The 25,481-nt window shown below is 46.4% G+C and overlaps 1 protein-coding gene across 5 annotated transcripts in view; it reads right to left on the bottom strand.

Annotated features, from left to right (window-relative positions):
- Window positions 1-25,481, bottom strand: part of LOC146601893 (uncharacterized) — a 131,729-nt gene that overhangs the window by 83,810 nt on the left and 22,438 nt on the right. For all 5 annotated transcript variants that reach the window (XM_085299787.1, XM_085299796.1, XM_085299803.1 and 2 more), the window contains exons 7-29: window positions 24,983-25,140; window positions 23,478-23,607; window positions 21,868-21,984; window positions 21,132-21,287; window positions 20,468-20,584; window positions 17,701-17,847; window positions 16,656-16,775; window positions 15,766-15,924; window positions 14,855-14,983; window positions 14,117-14,266; window positions 13,611-13,748; window positions 13,013-13,159; window positions 11,889-12,008; window positions 6,825-6,971; window positions 6,467-6,670; window positions 5,490-5,629; window positions 4,498-4,621; window positions 3,027-3,170; window positions 2,505-2,695; window positions 1,883-2,011; window positions 671-745; window positions 265-345; window positions 143-169 (exon numbers count right to left, since the gene is read on the bottom strand). In XM_085299787.1, coding sequence (XP_085155913.1) covers window positions 143-169; window positions 265-345; window positions 671-745; window positions 1,883-2,011; window positions 2,505-2,695; window positions 3,027-3,170; window positions 4,498-4,621; window positions 5,490-5,629; window positions 6,467-6,670; window positions 6,825-6,971; window positions 11,889-12,008; window positions 13,013-13,159; window positions 13,611-13,748; window positions 14,117-14,266; window positions 14,855-14,983; window positions 15,766-15,924; window positions 16,656-16,775; window positions 17,701-17,847; window positions 20,468-20,584; window positions 21,132-21,287; window positions 21,868-21,984; window positions 23,478-23,607; window positions 24,983-25,140 — 3,050 coding nt within the window. The remainder of the gene's footprint in view (window positions 1-142; window positions 170-264; window positions 346-670; window positions 746-1,882; window positions 2,012-2,504; window positions 2,696-3,026; window positions 3,171-4,497; window positions 4,622-5,489; window positions 5,630-6,466; window positions 6,671-6,824; window positions 6,972-11,888; window positions 12,009-13,012; window positions 13,160-13,610; window positions 13,749-14,116; window positions 14,267-14,854; window positions 14,984-15,765; window positions 15,925-16,655; window positions 16,776-17,700; window positions 17,848-20,467; window positions 20,585-21,131; window positions 21,288-21,867; window positions 21,985-23,477; window positions 23,608-24,982; window positions 25,141-25,481) is intronic.

Genomic DNA, 25,481 nt, shown 5'->3' with positions numbered 1-25,481 from the left:
TGGCAACAGACCCTCATGAAGGCAGAATGGATCACTTGGGGCTTCTGCCTGCTTTTAGCCCAACTGGCCTTTGAAAGGCTTGAAAAGCAAAGGTTTTGAGTCCCACTTCGTGGGTGATCTTTACTGCATTTAAAATACTTACCATATTACCTTGGACGCCAGGGAGACCCTACAAATGAGAAGAAAGAGAGGGAGAGACTTCAGAGCCATGTTCACTCCTCTGTTAAAAGTCATTTTTACAGTGTTGTTAAAGCAAATACATACCTTGAGTCCTGGGGGACCAGGAGGACCTGTCCGCCCTGGTCTGCCTGGCAGCCCAGGAATACCATCCTTCCCAGGTAAGCCCTAAGCATATAGAAAGCAAGAGTTTGTGAGCTACAGCTCCAGACCTGCAGACCCAAACAGCTTTGGGCACCCCTAGCTTTGTGCATTGCTACAGGGAGTCCTCAATTCCTAGTATACCTACTCAATTCCCTATCACGTGGAAGATAAAACCTGCATCATTTTATTTTAGGCCAAGTTATCGCTGGAGAAAAAGTACAAATATCAAATTTTCAAACCCAGACAAGTTTTGTAAACTCTGAGATTCTAGGATAGATCTCTGCCTTGCTACTAATTATTTAGTTGTATATTGATTAACCAAGTGGATGGTTGAGGTGGATGGACTCACCCTCTCTCCTTTCTCTCCCTTTGTAGTAAAGCTGTATGGGTCATAACCTCCACGAGCTGGTGAGACCCTTAAGTTCTTGAAAGGAAAAAGAAAATGGAACAAATGTTCAGGAAATTATTTCCCACCACAGGATGGCAAATAAACCTAAACCAGAGTGACTGCAAAACAAAGACTAGCGCACTCCTTGACCTATGCAAGAGAAGCAAGTGTTAAGATTGACCCTGTAGAAGACCTGTCCATATCCTTAGACCCTTCAACATCCTTCTGAGGTTATGCATTGCTTAAAGTGTTTCCAGCTTGCACCAAAACTGAGAAGAAAGGATGGAGAACACAGAGCAGAGGGAGGAGGAAGTGCAGTCAGGGAACGAATTGATATGTCATGAAATCTTGGCCTTGTTACACCTACAGTTCAGGATCTCCTTTTTGGTTCAGAGAGGCAGTAAATGCTCTTGGTTATATGTTTGCCAAAACTTAAAGGTAATTTCAGTGGAATTTTTCCCTCTCATGAGAAACTGTGGAAAGGAATTTGGCAGAGGTGAGAAAAAGATCTAATTCAACCATCCATGGACAATGGGGGTGACATTCTTCTCACCTCATTTTAGATGGCCACCAGCATAAACATCTCTCTCTGAATACTTATGGACTGAATCACAACCTACACTTTGTTGACTACACCAACTAACTTCTCACTATGATGACTTACTACTGTGGAGACACTCGTTTACTCAAATGAAACCAGCACACCTGAATGAATTATCCAGAGCCACTCAGGAAGCTGGTGAGAGAGCAAGGAATTACAGCTTAGCAGATAACCTCCCAAAGCTGACTCTGTCAGGGTATTTTTTTCTGTGACAGTTCCAGGAAACTACTTGGAAAGACTGAACTTGCCTTAGAATTGGCAAAAATGGATACCCACCTCCTCCGGTGAGTTCAGGGTACATGGCCACTACTATTCTTCATTTCCTCTGGCTTTCTGCTTGGTGGATGGGTAGAATTGCCTCCCAGTGTTTATTTCTGCAGAAGTGGCAGGTCGTAGGATGACCCCCCCAAATATGAACACAGTCTCCAAAGTTAAAGGCCTTGGAGGTGACACAACTGCACTGAATGCAGTGTAGGTGTGAGAGCTGACCTGACCAGAGCAGTGAGGGGGATGATTGAGACAGTGCTCTGAAATACAATCCCCTAAATAGACATCAGTAAACTGATTTTCACCTTTAAACACCAAGGACCACAAGTCTCCTCTCCTCTTTGGATGTATGGTTCAGCTGAAGGTGGACCAGGGACCAGCTTGCTCTCTGTGTCATCAAATGGCAATTGCTTATCTGCTTCGTGTTCGGCAACCTATAGCAGGGAGTTGGGGTTAGATTAGTGATCCTCCATATTCTGGGGCCAGACACCACCATCAACCTTCAGCAGATGTCAAGAGGCTATTGTGCATTTATATCACCAATCTTTCAACTGAAACAGCTATCAAATACTGCTGCTTGAGATACCCTGCAAACAAATTCACATCGTTACCAATGATCTACGGACCATAGCTGGAAGAGGGCATTGAAATTACAGTATGTTCAAGTGCTTCATCCCTGCAGTGGCCTTATGTAACAAAACCTTCAAAGCCGTATTCTAGCTTCCCCTTTTTTACTCCTTTCATTTCAAAGCTTTTATTCTTTGTTTCCAGGTTTGGGCAGCAAGTGAGGTCAGGATTGGACCCAAAGTCCCAAATCTGTTTTGCCCTTCTTGCTTTGAAACATGGCTCATGGGTAGGCGACTGCCCTTGTGCATGAGCTGTGCCAAGCAAGACAGCTTTTATTCAAAGCTCTGTGAAACAGCTCACCTCCCCAGGCAGTGGCTGGGCCCCTGACGGCTGCAGGTCAGAACAAATGATTTCTATCAGCTCTTGGAGGATATGGGGAAAGTCATCAAATGTGCTGATGTAGAAAACATTCTGGAGGTTTTGCTGCAGCAAGATGCTGTTCAGCTCAACAGGGTCAGCTCCGGAGACACCCACAGCAATGATGCGGATCCCTAAAACACATTGCTTGCTTAATGGAAAAATGTTCAGAATCAGAGTTTTCAAACCCATCATATTCTTCTTGTTGATATCCTTTGGTAGTAATACATACTCCAACAGTTAAGAGACAACTCACCTAAACCAGCATGTGCGAGTTCTAGCAAAACCAAGAAACTCTTAGTTTATAATGAAAAGAAGAAAAGACAAAGGAGTGAAGAAAGCCAACAAAGAATTTGAAAGGCACAAATCATGCAATATACCACCCAGAACAGCCTGAAAATTCAGCTCCTGGTTGTATTAGAAGGATAAACAAAGCCTTGGGAAACACAACACGGCAGTCCTTACCTAAAGCATGGGCTGTTCTGGCTGGAGGTAACACGTCATCCTGTGATCGCCCATCGGTCACAAGCACCAGCACATGAGGGAAAGCTGCTCTCATCCCTCTGGAGGACTGAAATAACTCCTTTAGCGTGTAGGCTATACCACGACCTGGGCAAATGTAGAGAGACACTGTGTAAATCTGTCTAAATATTAGGTCTGCAGGTGAGGAGGGCTATGGCTTCCACTCCACAGCTGGGCAAAGTAGGACATTCAGTGTAGCCCTGTAAGTGGATAGCAGCTCCTACAGCAAGGCAACACTTTCTGGAGGGAGACAGCAATGAATCAGATTGACTAAGATGGTTTAGGTTAAATTCAGCAGATATAGTTTTGGAAAGGAGAAAAGAAAAAGAAATATATTCAGGAGAGTTGAAGCATTTCCCCAACATTTTAGGAAAAAAACGCCGAATTCCCATTTTGAAATTTCTTTAGAAAGATCGTGAAAGTTTCAGGAAAAAAAGCCTTCAACCTGAAAGGATTAAGAAGCCCCAAAATATGATGGAAAGACTCCTGTGAGGGAGGAAATGTATCCATCCACACAACATCCATATAAAAGAAGGGTTAGAGGCAAGGTTATCTAAGAATTTGCAAATTGACTGGTTTCATACTACCTCTCTACCTGACCAGTCCTGTCCAAATTCTTGTATTCTGCCTAGCCCCACTTTTCTACGTTCCTGACTAATACATCACCAGGCTGAGGTATACAAGGCCTCAGTTAATATATATGGGTGCCTTTGGTCTCAAGGCTTTGATTTGTACTGTCTGGAAGGCAGTTAGGTGGGCCATTTATAACAGATAAAGTTAAAACTAACTACCCCCATTTTAGCATTACTGCTTGTGTACCTTCAGGGAACCAAGAATACTGTGCCAGGAAGGAGTAGGTGCTGTCTACATTTTGGCTTTTTAGCTACCCAAGTCAAAAGCAGCTAATTAAGAGCTGTGTTATTTGAATAGAGCTAAACAAAGGACTGCTATGTGATGGCATACCACGAAAATAGAGCAGGGCATGCTGTTTTGTTGTGAGGGTAACAAGACAATAAACCCCGCAATTTGCTGATTTAAATAAATGTGCATAGAGTGGGTAATAAGGGTGCTTTAGCGTCAACTATCCTTATCAAATGTTTATGGGCTGCTCTCCAGGCTAGGTGTAAAAAAAATCCCTCAAGTGTAGGCAAGGGTATAAAACAATGAAGAGAAACCCAGTAGTAAAAATAGGACACAAGCAAGGGCACCAGGCTAGTTGGATAAGCCATGTCTGGAAATAAAACTAAATTCATCCTTTGTTCTCAAATTTTAAAGAACTTTTGGCCATAACTTTCTACCTGTAGCAGGTATAGGAAAATGGGTTCAAAACACTCAGACAAATGCATTTCTGGACTCTAGCCTCATTCTTGAGCCATAAGGTCTACAACCCGTATGTGGGCTCACACATGCACACCAGTTTTTGTGTTGCCTCCAGCATAGCGTAGCTCCTTGACGGCTCTGAGAACGCTGTTGCGATCCTTGTGCTGGTGAAAGTGGAACGCTGCTCTGGGCTCCTCGCTGTACTGTGCTACAGCAACCTGCCAAAGAAAAAGCCAGGCTAAAAAAGATGAAGTTCATACTATAGCCACCTAAACTGAGATGTCTTCATCTCACCAGAATAGTCTGTTAATTCAGGAAAACGTCGTCGCCTTCCTAAATCTTACAGATTACCTGCAAATAAAGAGTGCAAGGAATTCCTCATTTCTTGATCAACTGAAAGAAAGCAACCTAAGTCTCCATTTCAAAAAGCTGATTCAGATATCAGATGGGGTAATTGATCATTAAATACAAATAATCTACATTAAATTATCTACTGAGTCTTCCCATTGGCTTTGCTGTGTTGTCAGTTAATAGCGCGTGCTGCAGCTACCCTTGAGGTGTTTCACAGCATGGTCTTGGGATTTGGTTTGTCTAGAGAAGGAGCCGCTGGCATGCGCTGCATCTCCCATCTGGACACCCACCTGGGTCTCCTGCCATTATCAGTCTGGAAGTGGGCAGAAATGGGGCTCTGAAGGGATATCCTTGGCCCTGGAGCAGGGTATCCATGGCCTCACCCAGGACAGAAACAGGGGATGCTGGCATATACATGGGCTCCATAATCTAGACAGGATGAAACACTGAATTCTAATAAGTCCAGGATTTGCTTTTTTCCTGATGACTTGGTCTTGGAAAAATAACCAAGAGATGGAAAATACTCTCAAATGAGTAGGGAGCCAGGCTGGAAGCTAGGAGACTCTTATTCTAGTCTTTGATAGACCATAGAAGTCTGATGTGGCCTTAGGCAAAGTATGTCACTTCTGTGAAACACAATGTATGAGCTAGCAGACTCTTGTTATTGCAAGGGTGAGTAAAAGGTGAACAACCGGAAAGAAAACACTTTCAGGAAATAGAATAACAAATTCTTGCCTGTGTCCCTTCAGGCCCAATCTTAGGGAAATAGGATATGATCCGGAAAATGAAGTCTTTCACTTTATTGAAATTGCTCTGGCCAATACTTGAGGACTCGTCCACCAGGAAAGCAATATCTGCTTTGAACTTGCCACAGACTGCAAAGGCAAGAGAAGATTTCCGTAAATCGTGAAGTCTTAAAGCAGAAGTACATTTCATTGTGTTCATAACAACGAAACAAACCCAAGCACAAATACGTCTTGTGATGCCAAGTGCTGGTGAGTAGGCAGCCCTTCCCCTATGGGCAGTGCTATATGGTTTGTGTCTTCCCCTTCACCAGCGCTGGTTGCCCTCATGGGGAGTATCACAGTAAGAGGATCAGTAACTGGCTCTTGGGGCAGTTCTAGGACAGTAACAGGTGTAACAATTTGTTCTGGACCTTTAGGACTGCCATTACTGGGGGGGAAGTACTATCTCCTGCCTCACCAGCACCACATCCAGCTAGCACTTAGACTTGATGGGAAGTCTGGCATACAGAGGAACACTGATCTGGAGAGTCCCTGTACCCTGGATTTAAATTCCCTTATCACACTATGTCACAAATAACTCTTCATATAGGCAGCTAAAATTCCATCTTCAAGGAAGATAGGTCTTTTCATTCCCCAGATTCCACAGGAAGGCTAATCCAGAAGCTCACTTCTTAAAAAGACTATCATTTGCAACTTTTTAACATCTAGCTTAAACATCATTGTAGGCACCTCCCTTGGTGTGGGCTAGCCTGCAGCATTCTTCTCCTGTCCTGATGTTAGCCCACCAAATGTACTTCCAGATGGTATTCAAGCCCTCTCTTGCAGCCTTCATTTGGCTGAATGAGCAAAATACTTATCCAACACTCAGAGAATAAAGACTAGTTTTGGCTCCTGAGATCAGAGGAGACCACGAGACTTGGTGGTTTTGATCATCATCCTTGAATTCACACATGGATACACACTCACTTGGCCCAGGCAGAGTAGTCCGTGGTGCAGACACTATGGTGGTTGATATCAGGGTTTCTGAGGTTGGTTTTAATGTTGTGTTGGTGCCCGGTGGAAGGTAAGTGGTTCTTGCATTGCTATAAGCTGTGGAGGAGGACCTCATAGTAGTCTCTTTTGGAGAAGTAACAGGAGATACTGGCAGAGTTGAATCTCTGTGAAGTCCCACTGTAAGAGACAAGCAAAAAAATGTGTTTGCTGAACCCTTTCTAGTTAGATGCCACTATCTTGCAAAGCATCAGAAGGGTAAGGAAGCCAAGAAATACGTCTCAGTAGCAGTTACCAAGGAGAAAATGCAACACCCAGCACCCAGCCTTCATACCTGTATGTCCAGTGAGTGTTGTCTCTGGTCCCTCAGTCTCTCCAAAGACTGGCCTTATAGAAAACAAATATGTTTCTTTGGAGTTCAGCCCTGTCACTCGATACGATCTAGAAGCTGCTGTTAACAGTTTCTGGGAAGGATCAGAAGCTGGAAAAAATAAAGGAAGAAACATTCTTATTTGTTAATGAATAGAAAGTTTCCTGAAAAATAGGACCAAAATTATTTGAGAAAGTTGGTCACACACAGTAAACAGTTTTGATTTTAAATAATGACATCTGTGGAAACATCATAACAACGTTTTGACGGTTTATAAGTGTTTTATTTTGGAAATGCCGAAGGATGACTTTTGATGTTGTTCAAAGTGAAATTTGTGCTTTTCATTCTAAAGTAGCATTTTCCCTTAAAAAAAGATAGTTTCCAGGGAAAAAATTAATGAATGTAGATAATCTGTTTTATTTGCATTAAATGTTTTTGATTACCCCCCAAAAAAAAGCCTTTGAAAGGGAGGTTTCACCCCCTGAAAGAGAAAAATTCTCTTGCATTTTACTCAAATTCTTCTTCTCTTCACCCCATTCCTTCAGGCAGACAAGTCAAAATAATAATAATTAGCTGAGATGTTATGCTACACTGATTGAAGAGATTCCCTGTATGGAAGACACTGACAGTTCTGCTGAAAAACAGATCTATGGCACAGGGTTGGACCGTTGTGAATCTGAGCAGCGTAATAATCTACTACCCACCCCCCTGCCTGACCTGGAACCCTCACTAGGAAGTTCAGTTACTTGTTCCTTTGCAGCCACACCACTGTGTAGCACTAAAACCAGTTCTAACTACCACACACAAAAAGCAGTGGGCAGCCTTGCTTCACCGGTAGAGACAGATGGATCACAGCCTGATACCACCAGAGAGTGGAGGACAGGGTGGATTTCACATACTGAGAAACAGTGTGTGCTTACCACACTCATACATTGGGACATGCAGGAGACTACTGGCAGACTGAGGCAGGAGGTACAGAGATCATATCCAGGGGGATGTCATCTCCACACATATGGAGGAAAAGAAGGTGATCAGGAGTAGCCAGCTTGCATTCACCAAGGGGAAATCCTGCTTAACCAACCTGATAGCCTTCTGTGATGGAGTGACTGGCTGGGTAGATGAGGGAAGGGCAGTGGACGTTGTGTACCTTGACTTCAGCAAGGCTTTGGACGTTGTCTCCCATAACATCCTCCTAGAGAAGCTCAGGAAGTGTGGGTTAGACGAGTGGACAGTGAGGTGGATTGAGAACTGGCTGAAAGGCAGAGCTCAGAGGGTTGTCATCAGTGGTGTGGAGTCTAGTTGGAGGCCTGTGGCTAGTGGCATCCCCTAGGGCTCAGTGCTGGGTCCCATCCTGTTCAACTTTTTCATCAATAACCTGGATGAGGGATGGAGTGCCTCCTCAGCAAGTTTGCTGGTGATCCCAAGCTGGGAGGAGTGGCTGACACACCAGAGGGCTGTGCTGCCATTCAGAGAGACCTGGAGAGGCTGGAGAGCTGGGCAGAGAGGAACCTCCTGAGGTTCAACAAGAGCAAGGGCAGAGTCCTGCATCTAGGGAGAAATAACCCTAGGCACCAGCACAAGCTGGGAGCTGACCTTCTGGAGAGCAGCTCTGCAGAGAAGGACCTAGGAGTGCTGGTGGATGACAGATTGACCATGAGCCAGCAATGTGCCCGTGTGACCAAGAAGGCCAATGGTCTCCTGGGGTGCACTGGGAAGAGTGTTGCCAGCAGGTCAAGGGAGGTGATCCTGCCTCTGTACACAGCCCTGGGGAGGCCTCATTTCAAGTGCTGTGTCCAGTTCTGGGCTCCCCAGTCCAAGAGAGACATGGAGCTACTGGAGAGAGCCCAGCGTAGGGCTACAAAGATGATCCGAGGGCTGGAGCATCTGCCCTATGAGGAGAGGAACATCTGCGAGAGCTGGGCCTCTTCAGCCTGGGGAAGAGAAAACTGAAGGGGGATCTGATCAATGTGCACAAGTACCTGAAGGGAGGGTGTCAAGGGTACGGGGCCAAACTCTTTTCAGTTGTCCTGTGTGACAGGACAAGAGGCAATGGGCAGAAATTGAAGCACAGGAAGTTCTGGCTGAGCGTGAGGGTGAATTTCTTCCCTGTGAGAGTGACGGAGCACTGGCACAGGTTGCCCAGAGAGGTTGTGGAGCCTCCTTCTCTGGAGATCTTCAAGGCCCGCCTGGATGCAACCCTGTCTGCCATGCTCTGGGTGACCCTGCTGAGCAGGGAGGTTGGCCTAGATGATCTCCAGAGGTCGCCTCCAACCTTACTGATTCTGTGACTCTATGAATGCTCAGCACAGCCCACAAGGTTGGGAAGCACACACTGGAAGAGATCTGCAACCACTGAAGAAGGAAGATAGTCCTTACTGGAGGTGGGTTTTCTAAGAAGAGTGATACTAATATTTTGCAAAGGATAGCAAATGATAATGCTTAAGGTGCAACTGCAAGACTAAATAGGTTTTTGAGTACTGATTGTGGTGGATGCCCAAACGCACAGCTTTGGCGGTCCAACTATAGTCAAGAGAAGGCAGAAAGAAGAGGGAAGATGCCAACGTCCAGCTGAACTTCTCCAAGGTCCCTTCTGTCGTGTCGGGGAGGAATGTTGGCTCTGAATGGGGAAGTGTGGGTTTAGTTTTGTGAAAAACTGGACACAGGAGCTATATAGCTGGGATGATGTCCAGCTGAGCAGAAGCTGAACAAGTCTTTTATAGGACAGGCTGGCTAGGGTAGGGTAGGGAAAATGGCATTAGATGAGCTTAAAAAGGGGGCAAGGGAAAGAAGTAATGAACAAGCACTCATTTAACAAAAATCAAGTTTCTGAGAACAAAATTAATCAAGGCACCAAGAGACACAAAGAGACAAAATTCTTAATTGCTTTTATACACTAATGCTGGCAACCTGGGTAATTAAACAAGAGAAATTGGAATTACTCACTTATGAGCATATGTTTGACCTCGTTGTTACCATTGAAACGTGGTGGCAAGAGTCATCTGATTGGAATGTTAAATCAATAGTTATAAACCTATTTCAGAAGGATTGAGAGAGTGAGAGCAACGTGGGACTAAGTGTGGCATTATCCATTTCTAAGTCCCTGACAACTCTGAAACCAATGATTCTGAATACTTACGGATCGATATTTAACAGCATGGCACAGGAGGGGAACAGTTGCATTAGATCACTTAAAATCACCCCAGAGAATTGAATGTTGAACTCCCTAATCACTTATCCATAATGTGCAGAGCAAAAAAGATGATGTTATCACAGGAGACTTTATCCTGAGTGACACATTCTGGGAGTCTTAAGCTGTCAACACCAAAATGTCCTTGGAATTAAAAAAATTAAAGCAGACGACCTGGGAACTCAAAAAGCTTTGCAGCGAGCACAGGGGAGTTCTGTGTCAGACCTGTTCTTTATCGACCTGTGAAGATGAACTTATCAGTAGCAAAAAGTTAGCACCTGAAGTAACAGTGACAGGCGACCTGCTACGTCGAAATAGACTGAGGCCCAGTCCAGGAAAAAATGATAGAGCCAATGCTTTAAAAGGGCAAACCACCCAAAGAAAAAAACGTTGCAAAAAAGAAGCACACACTAAAAATTGTGAGTAGTGATTAGGAAAGTTTTTAAAGCTCTTCTCTAAATAGTAAAGCTTTTAAACAGATACAAAATAAATAAGGTTGCATTGATGTCAAAACCAGCCCGTGCTCAGAGAGAAAAAAAAAAGGAATAATAACATTAATAAGGATCACGAATTGAAAAGGGGATGTTAAGAGCAACTGTTGAGAGTTATATATCAAAAATAGTAGAAAACAGGTAAGCGAAGCCAGAGAACATCAGCAGGATGTCACAGCCCATGATGAGGGCTGTATGAAGGTTTGCAGTTCAGAAGGGCTTCACATCATGGGCACGGCCGCTTGACCGCTCTGTGAGTTTGCTGCGACTATCCCTGATGGACACGTGGTGACTTTTGGAACAGCGAGTGCTCTGGAGGAACAGACTCTGATAACGGCAACACACAGGCTCTTTTCCCCAAATTTTTTATGTCTCCATTTCCTTCCCCTGAGGACTTTGAAGGACCAGCTAGGTCATCTTGCGCACCTCCTCACTGAGTCAGACAGTTTCCAGTTCTTTCTCTTTTTCACACAAAGGAGGAAGCAGAGATGAAAAGATGTCATGTATGGGAGTCCCAGGGGCCAGTCTTAGAAGCGCTGGTGCTGGTGTGATCAGTGACAGCATCACTTACCCCAGATTAACCAGAGAATACTCAGAGACACAAGTTGTGACATTTCAGCAAATCAGCCAGCCACTTAAGGCTGGTAATGGAAAGAAATTTCCCCTTTAATACCTGCCACTTGCATCTTCCACTGCATCAGCTGGCTCTAAGACCAGGTGCTGAACTGCACAGACCACAGGGCAAGCCAGGCTTGTTCTGTCCATGATATTTTAAACTAAACCTATACTAGCAATGGGGCAAACAGATACGGGAGAACAGTAGTTTTACCTATCTTTTTCCTAAAAAAAAAGAAGGCTTATATGAGGTTCTCCACACAGGTTATTTGTTCCTCTTGTCTTATCCCCCTTATTACGAATTTCTGAACTCACTGGGCAATTTGGACCAAACTTTTGATCAGTTCTGAGCCTAAAGAGGCCTCTGTTTCATGATGTTGCAGAAAAGCTCTGTAAGGACAGGTGATGGTGCAGAGAAAAGAGGGTCCTCCGATGCCCTGCTCTGGGGAGAAGGCTACAACAGTAGCATAAATAGTATTAGATACCAGAGAGTCCACATGGGATAGGAACATTGTGGGTGCCCAAACTCAGGAAAAGCTTCAACCAACAACCAGATCCTGATTAAGCTCTGCAAGACACAAGCCATAGGAAATCTCCGGTTCCCTGATGTTTGCTCATGGAACCACTTGCTACACTATGTGCTCTATCCTCCAATCTTCTTGGTGATGTGGCAGCTCACACAGGAGAGGTCCAAATTACAAATTGTTCTTTCTTCTCCCACCAAAAAAATGTTACCTGAGGACAAGCGCCATTTTAATAAGTACATTGATGCTCCAGGAACAGCTGTCCAAGTCAGTGAAATGCTGGTCTCTGCAGCCTCCTGCACTGTGAACTCAGTCACTTTGGGTAAATCCACTGTTGGACAGAGAAAAAGAAACAGTGACTGTTTTTTGCCTGTTTTTTGCTCTTGTTTTGCAGGCAAAGCATGGGGTGGGTAAGTAGAAGCTACCATCGAGACCTTGGCTGGGCTAAAACAAAGCCAATGCATCTTTTGGAAATCTAAAATTCTAGCCTCACTGAAATCAAAGGCAAAAAAGTCCAGATAGGAATTACAAGCCTGAAGCACATCCCTGTGCCAATGAACATGATCTGTCCACAGCTCCAGCGCCTGGTAAATCTCTCAGATCATATCAATCCCATAGCGCAAAGATGTGTGTGCAAGGCTGCAACCAGCTTCAGAAACCTTCTGCCTACTTAACTGCAGGACGAGAGGAAACATTCCCCGGAGCATTGTAAGGGTTTTTCGAAAGTTGAATGAATCAGATGCTTATTTGGTGGGAATTGGTAGAGTTTTCACAAATAACTACCATCAGATCTTTAGCCTGGACTGCTGTGTTTTTCTCCAAAGCGATTCTGAAATCTGATCCATTTGGATCTCCATTTGGATTCTGCACTGGGAATGAAGTTTTTGGCTGCTCACTTGTGCCAACTGCTAGTGCTCCCTGAAACCACAGTACAGACTCAACACCCCAAACTTCTCTACCACTAGATCTCCAAATCTGCCTGTTCCAGACCATCAGTCAAGTTGGATAACATCACTGAATCACGAGTGGTTTGGTAACGGTAACCAAAGAGCTTCCAAGGTAATGGATCACAAAATCAGTATTTCACAGTGATGGTCTGCAAGCAGGAGAAGACAAGTCAAAGCCCCCATGTTTCTCAGCAATAAGAAGAAAGGATCAATGCACATTTTCTGACACACTGGCTGGTGGGAGCTGAGAAGCTGTAACGTGTGTGACAGCCAGTATTGCTCCTCTTCCATTCCCACCTCCTGTCGCAGCCCCTGGGAGGGAGCTGCCCCCTGCCCCAGCACTGCAGTAAGAAATGCTCTTGTCCCACCCTGTAGTCCCTGTACTCACAGGTTTTGGCTGTGAGGAGTGTCGAGCTTCCCTCCCGTCCCTCAATCATCGCAGACACGCAGATGGTGTAGGTGGTGCTCTCCTTCAGCTTGGGTATTGTGAAAGAGAGGGTCTCTGCTGCAACCAGCTGGGAGGTTTCCAGGCCACCTGACAGCAGTCATTCCCAAAAACACTGTTACGTAGCAAGGGCAGGGCAATTGCTATTAACAATTGTTACAGCAGTTTCCTCGCACAGATCTTAGGGGAAATGGCAAGGGAGGAGTATTATTAGCTCACTTTTCATATGAGGATACCGAGGCATGCGCAGGTGAGCGATCTGGTCACAAAGGCATCAATATGCTGCTGGAAGGGAGACCAATCTCCAGACCCCCAGCTACGACTAAAAATGACTGATGACTTTGTTACAGACTGAAACCTGGTTAACATTCAGGGGTTCAACCCGTCCCTTTTGACAAGTCCATGGAATTTTTCAAATTATAGTCCTCATCTACCCCAATCACCTGTGGGAAAAGAGATGACTCGAGCTAATCTCCTATGTTATGAGTATCTTTGTACTCTATCCTCACATCATAACTGATTAAAAGAGCAGGATGCTTACCACTGAATGGGACCCAGGATACCTTATAGTGAGTTGCACCAGGAAGCCTCCTCCAAGACACCTTCAAACTATTTATGCCAATATCGGTAATCCTCAGATCTTGGACAGTCTGGATAAGTTTGGAGTCTGCAAGAGATGCTGCAAAAATCAACCAGAACGAGATGTCAGAAGTAAGAGCCCCAAGTTACACAGAGCCAAGTTCCTAGCTCTGAATCTAGTTCTGAAGCTCACAGGCTTCAGAGCCTGCCTTCTCGAGACTGCTGTGGGTAAACAGAACTAGGCCGTGCATTAGTACAGCCGGGGCTGCCTACGTGTATCAAGGCTGGTTAACATGCCAGCATGATTCGTCTACGCCCGTAGTGTCAGCCGTACCACCATGGACCATTGCTACTAGCTACGGTGGCTACGCGTGTAGCACAGCCAACAGAGTCTCTGGTGCAATGCACAGGTCCATGATTCTAACCACGATGTCCACACATTAAGGAGGCCTTTCCGTTAGGACATACCTGTGTGGTGAGTCAGGGTCACCTCTGGCCCCTCAGTCTTGCTGAAGACAGCCCGAATACTGACTTTATACAGGGTGTCAGGCAGCAAGTGGTCAATCCGATATGCCAATACTCTGCTGCCCAGGTACTGAGTCTTGGCAACTTGCTTTTCTGTAATGGAGAGAGTACTTCGGAGTTTGTAGCTCACCAGTGAGGCTGGTGGCATCTCCTCCAAGAGAAATATTCATTCTTTGCTGTACTACTGTTTCAGAGCTTTGGGGTTATCTTCATAAATACAAGAGCATGAATATAAAGAGGGAAGAAACTAAAACCAGTGGGTGCAGGCTGGCCTAAGTTTCTTAACAGTGAGACCTCTTTCCTCTCCCAGATAGTGGGGTGAATAGTCCTGGGGTCTGTCGTGATAATGGGACCTGCCACAGTTTGTGAGTTTCCATTTTGCACATCGGAGCTCTCAACTGGGAAGTGTTACAACACCAGCATTTGGTGAATACCCCGTCAATGTTCTTGCAGTCCAACCAGTCCATACAAGCACTGCAAGGTGAAACCTTCTGGTCCTGTGGATTGCATTTGTATACAGTTACAATTCATTAATTACATGCCAGAAGTAACATGGATGGAGCAAGGCATCCTTCTAATGCACAGCAATAGACCAGGAGTTTGGAAAGGTATCTCCCATGGCCTTGAACATAAACCTATGTCTGTGCCTGGAACAAGCATGTGCACTGCTCCTCTGCTCACCTTTGCCTGCTCCCACAGGGCTCCATGTGACTTTAAATTTGGTGGCAGCTGCTGTGGCACTCCATGACAGAGACAGGCTTGTGCTGGTGTAGGATGCCACCTTGAAATTGGAGACGTAGCCCAGAGGAGCTGCAAAGTGAGGACAGCATTAGACAGTGCCCTGACTGCTGCCCATCAGGGCTCCCTGTGGGCAGTATAATGAGGACAAAGTCCTGGAAAAGGTTTAGAACTTGTATTTCTGCCCATCTCCTTTGTCGCATCATCCTCGTCCACACAGATGCTGGTTTGTACTACTTGAGGTCTGGGCCCCAGGAGTACTAAATGTGTGCATCCTACCTCCCTTAACACCAAAGAGTGTTTTATGCTCTAGCTCAAGTTAGGAGCAACTCTGAGAGCCATGTGCCTATACTATCACCTCAAGGGAAACACTTGTCACCAGGCAACAGCTGGCAGGAGGGACCCTACTGTGATGTTCTTCTCCCTGAATCTCCCTATGGTTCCCTGCAGCAGAATTTTCCCTGTTCTCTCCTCTTTTCCAGCTGGACTTTTTGATAGAGCAGAAGAGTTTGGCCATTTGTCTAGATTTCTGAATGCCTAAAAGCCCAGTGAGTGCAGACTGGGCAGTTTGTATTTGTAGCTCTGCCCACCTCCACTGCACAAGATCCGATCCACTGCAGAGCATGCTGACTCCAGTTTGCCTCTGAAGACTCCCAGGCAGAAAGCCCAGAGCTAACTTACCAGGCACAACAAGTCAGCAGGGCGAGGGACCATTAGGTGCCACTGATGCAAGGTTAACATGACAGGAGAGGGGTGCAGGATGCCTGGTGTATGGCCTTTATAAGGATATACAACGTTGAACCGACTATGCAAGGGCTGCATGGTAACTACTTGAATGCTCTGCCCATACTCACACGTCCGGGCTGCCGTTGTGATCCCTGGTCCTTCTACTGAGCCAAAGAGCACATAGAGGGAAATCACATACTCAGTATCATGGGCCAGGTTTCGGAGCTGGTAGGCTGTGATTGACTTGTTGAGGGCCAGCTGCCGAGGGCGGTCTTTGCCAAAGAATTCTTTGGGAAAGAGAGAAAATAAAATAGAAAAGGAGGAAAATTGAGGAGCCTGGAAAGCAGTTCTGTTGCATACTGGGAAAGACATGTTTACCTTGTAGTCCATCTTTGACCTGAGAGAAGCTCTGTTCTAAGACATGTGTGCACATGTCCATGCGTGTGTTTGGGCCCCTCACTGAGCAGGATCTGGGGAGGGGCAGTCAGACAGGAGCTGGGAAGCCATGAGGGCATAGCCCCACTTCCTAAAACATAGTTCCTAGCTATTTCTTCCCACTCTTGCAGAAGGGAGAAGAGTGGAGTAAAGAGACACCTCAGTAGCTCTCACATCTGGGACCTTGCCAGACCCTGAATAACTTAGTTCAGCCTAGAGGCTGTTCCAAAATGTGCTCTGACCCTCCTCATGATCTCTAGGGAGACGCAGAGCCCTTTTGCTGACTTACACCAGGACTGAGGACTGGGGTAAAGTGATGCAGGACTCCTGCACTGATTGGGATATGCCTAACATTGGGATCAATTTGAAGATATGTGCTGTAGGTACCCTGCCTGCTGACACTGAACCAGTACCAGGAGTAAGTTCTCAGTTCAGTTCATGCCCTGAAGTGGGACAGGCTGCCCAGACCAGCTAATGTGCTGGAGTTGCCCCTATATCTACAATTCCCTGACATTTCCAGTGCCTTATCTCCCTGTGCTACAGGGAGAGGTGTGGGTGATGCAGGTTGAGAGTGGGTTCTCACCTGGTGTAGGACCCCAGACCACTTTGTACCCTGTGGCCCCAGCAACTGAGTCCCAGGAGACCAGAGCGCTGTTGATGGATATCTCACTCACTTTCAGCATCTGGACAGTGCTCGATGCCACTGTGAGAGAACAAAGTTGTCAAGTTGCATCAAAGTCCCAGTGGTTTCTAACTGGCCCTAAAAAGCTATGATGACTCAGACTGGTATGTGTGACAGATTACAGACAGGGTGATGACTACGGATGACACCAGCTCTGAGAACAGAGAGCCTGGCTTGTAAAAAGAGCAAGCAAACGGATTTCTGCTATCCATCTGCTGTTCAAAAGCCAGCTGTGACCTTGGCTGGAGCCACACAGCACATGGCACCTCTCCAGCACTGCTAACAGAGCCCTTCCCAAAGTGTCCACGTGTTTCTGGTCTCTGTGTCTGTACCAGTGAGTAGCTCCCTCTCCCTCCGTGTGGCATTCCCACTCTAAAGCAGGACATGGTTGCAAAGCGGACAGAGGGAGGAGCCCCATACAAGAGACGCAGCAAGCTCCAAACAGGTGCTTGGTCACATGGAGAGAAAAAGAACTTCCAGGAAACTCTGAAAGACCATCCCAATGCCAGAGCAACCCAACTTCATCAGATTCATCTGTTCACCATGTTTCAGTCTTAATCTGAGCTAAGAAACCCCAGAGAACCTTAAACTTAAAGCTACCCCTTTAGCCTTAGTGCTAGCCCCAAACTTGTAACAGCAGCCCCTCCTGGCTTTCCCATTAGCTTACACTGACCCTACTCCTCACCCTGTCCTTTGCCCAGAGACCTCAGCCAGCTTATCCTCTTCATATAGCCTGGTTATCCATGTTGTCAATGGATTTCTCTCCAATCTGAGGCCCCTTCTGTCACCCTACCTCCTACATCTCCCCACATCTGGACCCTACATGCAGCCCCAGCCCTTCCTCCAGCCCCCTAGATCTCCCTTCATGGACTTAGCACAGCCTCATTCCTGGGCTGTGTCCTCTGGGCTGGTTTCCTCTCTCTCATCCCTGCTGCAGGACACTTACCAGTAGTTGCTTTTCTATTCACCACTGGCCCTTCGATATCGCCAAAGATGGGGTTGATGGTGACGGTGTATTCTGTGCCAGGCTGCAGCCCTTGGATCATGTAGTAACTGTAGGTGTTGCCAAGGTTCACGTCCTGGATGCTGCCCTCTGCAAAAGGAAACCGTGGCTGAGCTCCCTTGGTTCAGGCTAAGAAGGGCCATCTGCCCAGGATATGTGTGATTACATGAATGACCATCCAAAGACTACACAGCAACTGCTGTAACTTTGAACGCATCACCCAGACATACAACTTGGTCTTAGGAGAAATGAGAAGAGAAAGGATGCTTTAAATGTACTTGGGTGGCAGGGCTGGATTCCTGCCTCCGCAGGTCTCTCTGTCTCCATTCCGCTCTGGTTAAATGAGATTGAATAACGTCTTCCTCCTAGCTTGTGTATGTGCCAGCAAGGTCCTCAAAGCCAGAACCACAGAGATGCAGGTGCACTATGCACAAATCTTGGCTAAGATGCTGGTTTCTATACAGCTAGAAGTTACACTCAGCTTCTTGGGTAGACCTCAGTGATTACTGACAGGTCAAGGCAGCTCAGGATTTTTCAGGCCAAAGAATGAAGTCAGCAACACACAAACAGTTGCGTGTAGGTATTGCAAGCAGTCCCATAGGATAGTGTGTAGTCTGCCCAGCCCACTGTGAGTTGGTACCCGAGCTGTGCTGCCCAGCTCCTGCCTTCCCCGTAGGACACAGGAGTTCATTGATGCCATACAACACATTTTTCTCAGGGTTAATCCTTGCTTTGTATCTCTGCTCTAAACTATCAGCTGCTCAGCTACATGTTTCAGCGTTGCCCCAGAAGGAGCTGGAGCTGGAGAAGTTAACACCTAACCCCTTCGGGTTGCACCTGGTTTTGCAGAGGGGGTGCAGAGGTGCAGGCCGCAGCAGGTCTGGAGCTTGGCGGGGGGATGCTGCCATTTGCAGTTTGGTCACTGGAGGGTGCCATGTCCCCATCTTCAGCTCCACCAGCACTCTGCGCCCCATCCCCCTCTCCCACCCCACACATGGACCTTCTCTCCACATCAGCCGCTCATTTATTTTTATCTATTCTCTGTCCTAGAAGTCAAAGAAAAAAAATCAACCTCCTCCATTCCCTGGGATGGATGCTCTGGGACAGACATAAGGTGGGTTTTTTTTTCCTCCTTAAAACCCTTATATGCAGGGAGAAAAGGCCAAGAAGTCACTGTAATCTGTGCATAACAGCATGGGGTGACTGCAGGCAGCCCCCCTTCCCCTCGCCGTGGAGCCAGGCACCAGGGAAAGCTGGCCAAAGAGAAATACTGTGTGTTACTGTTAGGCAGCAAGGCTGCGTTACGCGCAGGCACTCAAATCAGTCTCAACGTCACGGTGCCTGTAAAGCCTGGCCCTGTCCTGGGAAACGGGCTGGCTCGTGGGTGCGGGACCCTGCAGCCTGCGTGCTCCGCCAAGCCAGGATGAAGCCCTGACTGCAGCCGTCTGTGGGGCCAGCTGGTGAGAGTGGGCTGCCCCCAGGCTTTTGCCACCCCTGTGTTCGGGGTGAGCAGTATTGGGTGAAACGGCTGCTCTGAAATAACAGACTCAAAGTGGAGGTTATGGGTCGCTCAAGTTTGCTACCTGTTCCGTAGGATCATTTGGCTGAGGACGTCGCATGCCGTTCCCTTGAGAAGGGGGGTCCCTACGAGCAGTCCTTGCCCCAAAGATGTCACAAGCTGAGCACTTGTGTGGGATATAGAACAAGGCCTGGGTAAACACCTGAGTGGGGTGTGTCTTGATTTTTTTTCTTGAGAACCATTCACTACTGCTTCATTACAAAGTGCTTAAAGCTATCTTATAGCATTCTCATATTTGTTTTTTTCCCTTCTGGTGACCTTCAGAGCTGTTCTCCAGCTAACCTCCCACTTCCCCTGGTGGGAGATGTCTCTATTTCATAACCAAGGGAGCTGAGCCAGAGGAGTGTGTGCTATTTATTTGAAGTCTATGATGGAGCCCAGGTGTCCTGACATCCCATCTTGTCTTTGAACCACAGAAACATCCATCTCCCAAGGCCAAAATATGTCATCAAACCTGAATTTCTAACTTCCGCTCCCCCACTCCTGCAATGAAAATGTGTTTGGGTTAAGGGCAAAGGAAAAGCTCCAGCTGGAAAATGCAGATCTGTCTTCCAACATCAAAATTTGACTGAGAATTTAGATGCATTATGGGATGCTGGATTTCAAAGTCAAGTCTTGCAGCTGCGTTGACAAGATCAACCCTCGCACTCCGTTATCTAGTACCAGCTCCCCTGACAAGTGGTAATCCCAGATACATGGAAGCTATGGGATATGCTGCTCTGCACAGAGTACTTTACTAGCTGCATGCTGGCTATTAACCCTTTCCTGGGCTACTCAGGGCCGGTAAAGCTGTCACTAAGCCCACGCTAATAAGGCTGGCTATAGGATGGCCCACTTTATGCAGAGCAAGAGGGGGTATTTTTGCTTAGTTCACCCACAAAGTTCACTTAGTTCACCATACCACAATGGTATGGTTCTCTGTTGCAGCCTGCTAACTTGCTAACTTATCTCCACGTGCAGAAAACTCCACCATTCATGGAGCCAAGAAACCTGGCTCCCTCCAGCTTCTTGTTGGACTTGCTGTTGTCTCAGAAGGCAGCAATGCATCCAGCTGACGGGGGCCTCCCAGCTCTTCTCTGCAGCTCTCTTGCCATCAACGCACATACCTCTCTCTGCTTCCCAGGACTCTACCTGCTGACATCCAGGTGAGCCTGTAGCCAGTTGCTCCTCGGACTGGACTCCACCTGGCCTGGAGTGTGTCAGTAGTCTGGTTCTGCAGCACGATGCTTTTTACAGGCAGGAGTTTCACTGGAAGAACAGGGAACAGACCTTTCAGTACACCTGCTTGCCAGTTGATGACTTTACTGGCTGCCACTCCTACAACTCTGTTTCTCCAGCCCATCTGTCAGTGGGAGTGGGATTTCTAAGGGCTCCTGCACTGCTTGGCAGGCTGATGGTATCTTGTATAAGACAGCTGTCTGGCCCAAAAGCAGTGGAGAAAATGCACAAATCTGTGACCATTGCTTTCAAAGTCCGAAGCCTCCAGATACTGAGGTCTGAGGCCTGAACATGAGTGGTGAGGAAGGCAGGCAGCACGTGATGCAGACAGGGAAGGACGAGTAGGCAGTCAATGGGGGAAGGTTTCTTATGGAAAACACATGGGTAGGCTTTCAGGTGCCAGAAAACCCTTGGCCCCTGCAACCTGCCCCAGTTCTCCATGCAACACAAATTCTGAATGCGTTATTTATCTAGTAACCCCAAATGTCACTGCCAAGTGTGGAGTGGTTATCAGTAGTAAAGGGTGTGAACACACCACTTAGTGCAATAACACCAGCTGATGAGTCAAACCTCTTACATGTTCTTCCCACGGCAGACATGGGCTGGCTCGGCCCCTGAGGGTACACCGCGTAGATGCTGATGGTGTACTCTCTATCCTCCTGCAAGTTATCCAGCACGTGGGAAGTGGCGTCACCCTGCAGAACCTGCTCGTAGGTCATTCCTGGTCTGTTGACTGCAAAACCAAAGAGAATAGTGGCAGCAAAGCACTGTTGCCTTCCCAGGGCCTGAGGCCTAGTCTCGTGGCAATGTTGTCACAACACGGCGAAGAACCTGCACAGCAGCTGATTTGAATGCATAGCTGAAATGGTTGAAGGCCCCCAATCCATGTGCTTTTGTTGACGCTCATGCTGTAGCTTAGATTTGACATGTCCACACAATCCCCAATCTTACAGATCACCAGGAATGTGTGGGCCATATCAAAATTTTGAACTCACCTCATGTCCACACCTAAGCACTTGAATATCAACAGTATCCAGAGTGGATCTGGATGTAACAGTGCAAATGCATACAAGACATCCATAGCATCATCCCCACCTTGCCCTTCAAAAGAAAGTCCTTCAAAGGATGCTCCTACTCTCTGCTGGAGGAACCACGCTGTCTGGAAGAGGGTAAACTGGTCTTGTTCCAAAGTGACAGCAGGAGCACTGTACTGCAGTGACACTGTCAGGCCTTAGACAAAATGCCACCTGTTCTCAGGACGCTGCTCATTTAAAAAAAAAAAATTCAGAAAACTTTATAAAATCTCAACTCACCTCTAGGGATGTAGATCTTGTAGCCTTCCAGCTTGTCCAGGGGAGGTGTCCAAGCCACCTTCAAGCTAAAAAGTCCTTCTTCTATCACACGGAAATTAGTGACTGAAGGGATAGGTGCTTTGGGGTACAAAAATGGTGCAGAAATTTATGAGATGGTGCTGTATTAATGTGCTACAACAAAGACCCCTGAAAAATCTTTTGGTTTATGGACAAAAAGACACAATGGTGAGCAGAAACTGGCCTCCAAGCATCAGTTCTCCCTGTTCTCTCAGTCGTATCCTTAAGAGCAGTCTTAAGAGTCCTGTGACACTCTTGCTCACCTTGAAAAATGAGCTAAAACCTCCCCTTGGCAGAGTGCTTGCTGGCTTCCTCTTTGAATGGCGCTGGGAACCATGAAATATCTACCCACAAGACATTGCCCTGCAAACAGAGTAAACTGCTGCATTTTCAGGCAGACTGAGCAAAGCTGCACAAGGACACATGAATCAAATGCTACTTGTGCCTATGGATGCAACCCTCACAAAGAGAAGCCCATTTTGATCCAGCCAGCCACGGCAGTCAGATTTATAGCTTCTGCCTCTGGCTTCATGTTGGGGATATTAAGAGAAGAGATCAAATGATTTTATTTCCACCCATAAAGACATTCTATCTTATTCTTGGCAAGTGCATATGAGTCAACCTCATTGAAGCTCTTTATTTATTCATCCTGTCTGAGATCTTCCCTCAAGAAGACAAACAATTTAGACATCACAGGGAAAAACAAGAACCAAAAAAAAAGGAAGAAAGGAACAATTCTCTTCAAAACCCCTCAGGCAAAGCAGACTTGGTGCTTCATGCAAAACAGAGCAGCAGAATTAGTGCACCTCTTAAAGAACAGCAATGCAGAAACTTCTGGATCTAAACCTGCTCCATCCACCACATTGATTCAGTGTCAACAGGTCTTTTAGACTAAAGTGAAGTTGGCCCTTTGTTTCCAAGAACTTTGTCATTATAGATAGTGATGTGACAGCAAAGAAATTTGGCATAGCACATTGCAACCCAGAGGAGATCCAGCTCACTCCACAGAATCAGAGATCGCTATTATTTGGGGTGTTTCCTAATGGTCCTCGTCATACAAGCTTGATGTTCTCCTTGAGAGAAATGAAAGCCGTACTGCCAACCCAAGCCTTTTGGACCATCCATTTCGTAAAGAAGGTGTTTAAAATACAAATTTATCCATAAATTTCATGTCTATGTTTATAAAATTACTGTCTCCAAGAGCTTCTTTCATTCTAGGTATGTGGAAGTTACATTAACTGAACCCTAGCCTGGATTTGTAAATCCTGTTGTTTATTAAATTGGATGATAGGAGCTATCCAGCAAGCTCCATCCTGTACTTCCATGTATCACACACACACACTGTGCTGCACACACTCTCTCCAAACTACAGCATCCCTACATAGCCTCACACTGCATCTACTCACACATGAGGCACCATGGACGTCTGGACAGGAGATGGTCCTCCTTCCCCCACCACCCTCAGCTCCTGGAAGTATGGTTTCAGGGCTGGAGTCTTTCTGGGCCCGCACGGACAAGGAACATACAGGGATGACTGCAGAACAGCTACTCACTTGTTTTACCCTTGACAGTTGTCAGCTCCCCAAGACTGTCTGCATAGACAGCCTGCACTGTGAAGACATACTTGGTGTTGGGTTTGAGATCGGTCACCAGCACGGTGTCTTTGTCACCATCCACCACAATCTGTTACATACACAGACAAAGAACACTGTGTGACCTCCACGACAGTACAAGACCATTATGTTTACAACACCTTGGAGAACCACACTTCTCTGACACAAGTTAACTTCCACGAGTAGTAGCAGCCTCTTAAAAGCCGCTAACTCAGTACATTGCTATCCTCAAATGATACCCGTGTTTGCACTGGACATAGCAGTGACTCTTCAGGGCTCCTCAGTGCTTGTGCTCAGGTCCAGGTGCAGACAGATTGGAGAGGGGTTGTGCTGCACAGTGTCAAGGGTGGGTTTCATCACGGTACCCAGAAAAGACCCCATGAAAACAAGACTGTGCACAAGAGGTGAAGGGGGTCCCCAAGCTCCACTCTAGGGAAAATGGAGGAAAAGCAGACATCTTAGATAAAGAAAGCTTGTTTTAAGGTAATAAAAAGAGATTCCAACTTAACCTGAGGAAAAGAGAGGTGGAGATATAATTTTGGTATTTTCACCTATGAGTGAAAATGAGATTCTGAAACAACCAAGGAAGATCATTCCTGCTAAGTACAGTCTTAATAATTAATATAATTAATAATCTTAATCTTAATATTTTATGCTTTCATAGCTTTGTTCTATTATTACAAATCAAAGCTTTAGGCCAAAATCTTCTACCCTTCAATCTTGCTCTTAGATGTCAGGCAGTGACAGAGCTGATGCTGAGCAAACTGACACGTTATAATATCCCTCACCCAAGGACATGACAAATCCAAAACCAAAATACACAAAAAATTTACCAAGAGCCCAGATCTTGGACATGTCATTCAAGCGTGACCACAGAGGAATGGGGGATGCTACTAGGAAAGTTGGAGCGTGCCAGGACCTTGTCAGTCCCAAAGGACTTTGTGACAGGGGAGCTATATTCTTCTTCTCTTCCTTGCCTGCCTTACCTCCAGAAATTCTGCCCTACCACAACATCAATGCCAAAATTAGCATGAGCAATCAACACATCTTCACATCAGATGGTCTATCTGTAGACCTACAAATGGCCTATTATCTAATTCACTTTCCAGCCCTTGGAAGGAATGGCTGATGAAAAGGCATGAAGGCTGGGACAGCTCATCTAAAATATTTTCCTTTTCTAACTGCTCCTTTTCTCCAGCAGCTTTATCATCCCAACAGCACACCGTATACTTCTGCCCTCCACTCCAGGTCACAGCAAGCAGCTTCAGCAATTTACATCAATCCAGTAGGCTGTGAGGGGGATGGCTGAGGGACATGGTGCCATCTCCTGACTTTGGCTGCGTTGCCACAGCAGCCTCCAGCAGAGAACTAGCGGGTGACACTGGGACCTGCTCAGCTTATCCCGTCAAACACTGGGGATCTGCACAACAGGAATGCAACTCTACCTGTCGCTGGTCCTCTGAAACTGGCTGCCCTGTAGGCAGCAAAGGTTGCAGGTGGACACGGTACCCCGTCACTCTCCCTGTAGCCGGCATCCACGTTAGCCTCAGTGAGCTGTGGCTATGTTCACTGACAAATAAATCCTGGGGACCGATGATCTGGGCTGCAAGAAGAGAGGGGAAAGGTCTTTCATTCAGGATACTTGTGATCAAGCCAGTACTGGATATGCACAAACCTTTCTTTAATGAGATCACCACATTCACTGCACATAAACTTTCACTGCATATACACTTTGGGTATAAATATCCCTCACATGGCCTGAGAGGGAACGAGCAGCCGGGATTTGTTTCCAGACTAGAGACACCCAAATAGATTTTATTTTGGTAAACTCCTGGACAGCACAAGAAGGGAAAACAAAACTAGTTCAGGCAACATTTTCCCCCTGAACATCTGCTTAATGTATAGGGAATCAGCTGCCTTCTACCTCCTCTTCATCGCCACCAG

Source organism: Rhea americana, unplaced genomic scaffold, assembly GCF_003343005.1.
Source record: "Rhea americana isolate MKP2758 unplaced genomic scaffold, rheAme1 scaffold_1, whole genome shotgun sequence".
In the NCBI taxonomy this organism is placed as follows: domain Eukaryota; kingdom Metazoa; phylum Chordata; class Aves; order Rheiformes; family Rheidae; genus Rhea; species Rhea americana.
Note: the sequence above shows the minus strand (reverse complement) of the source record. Positions and strands in the feature narration are given on the sequence as shown.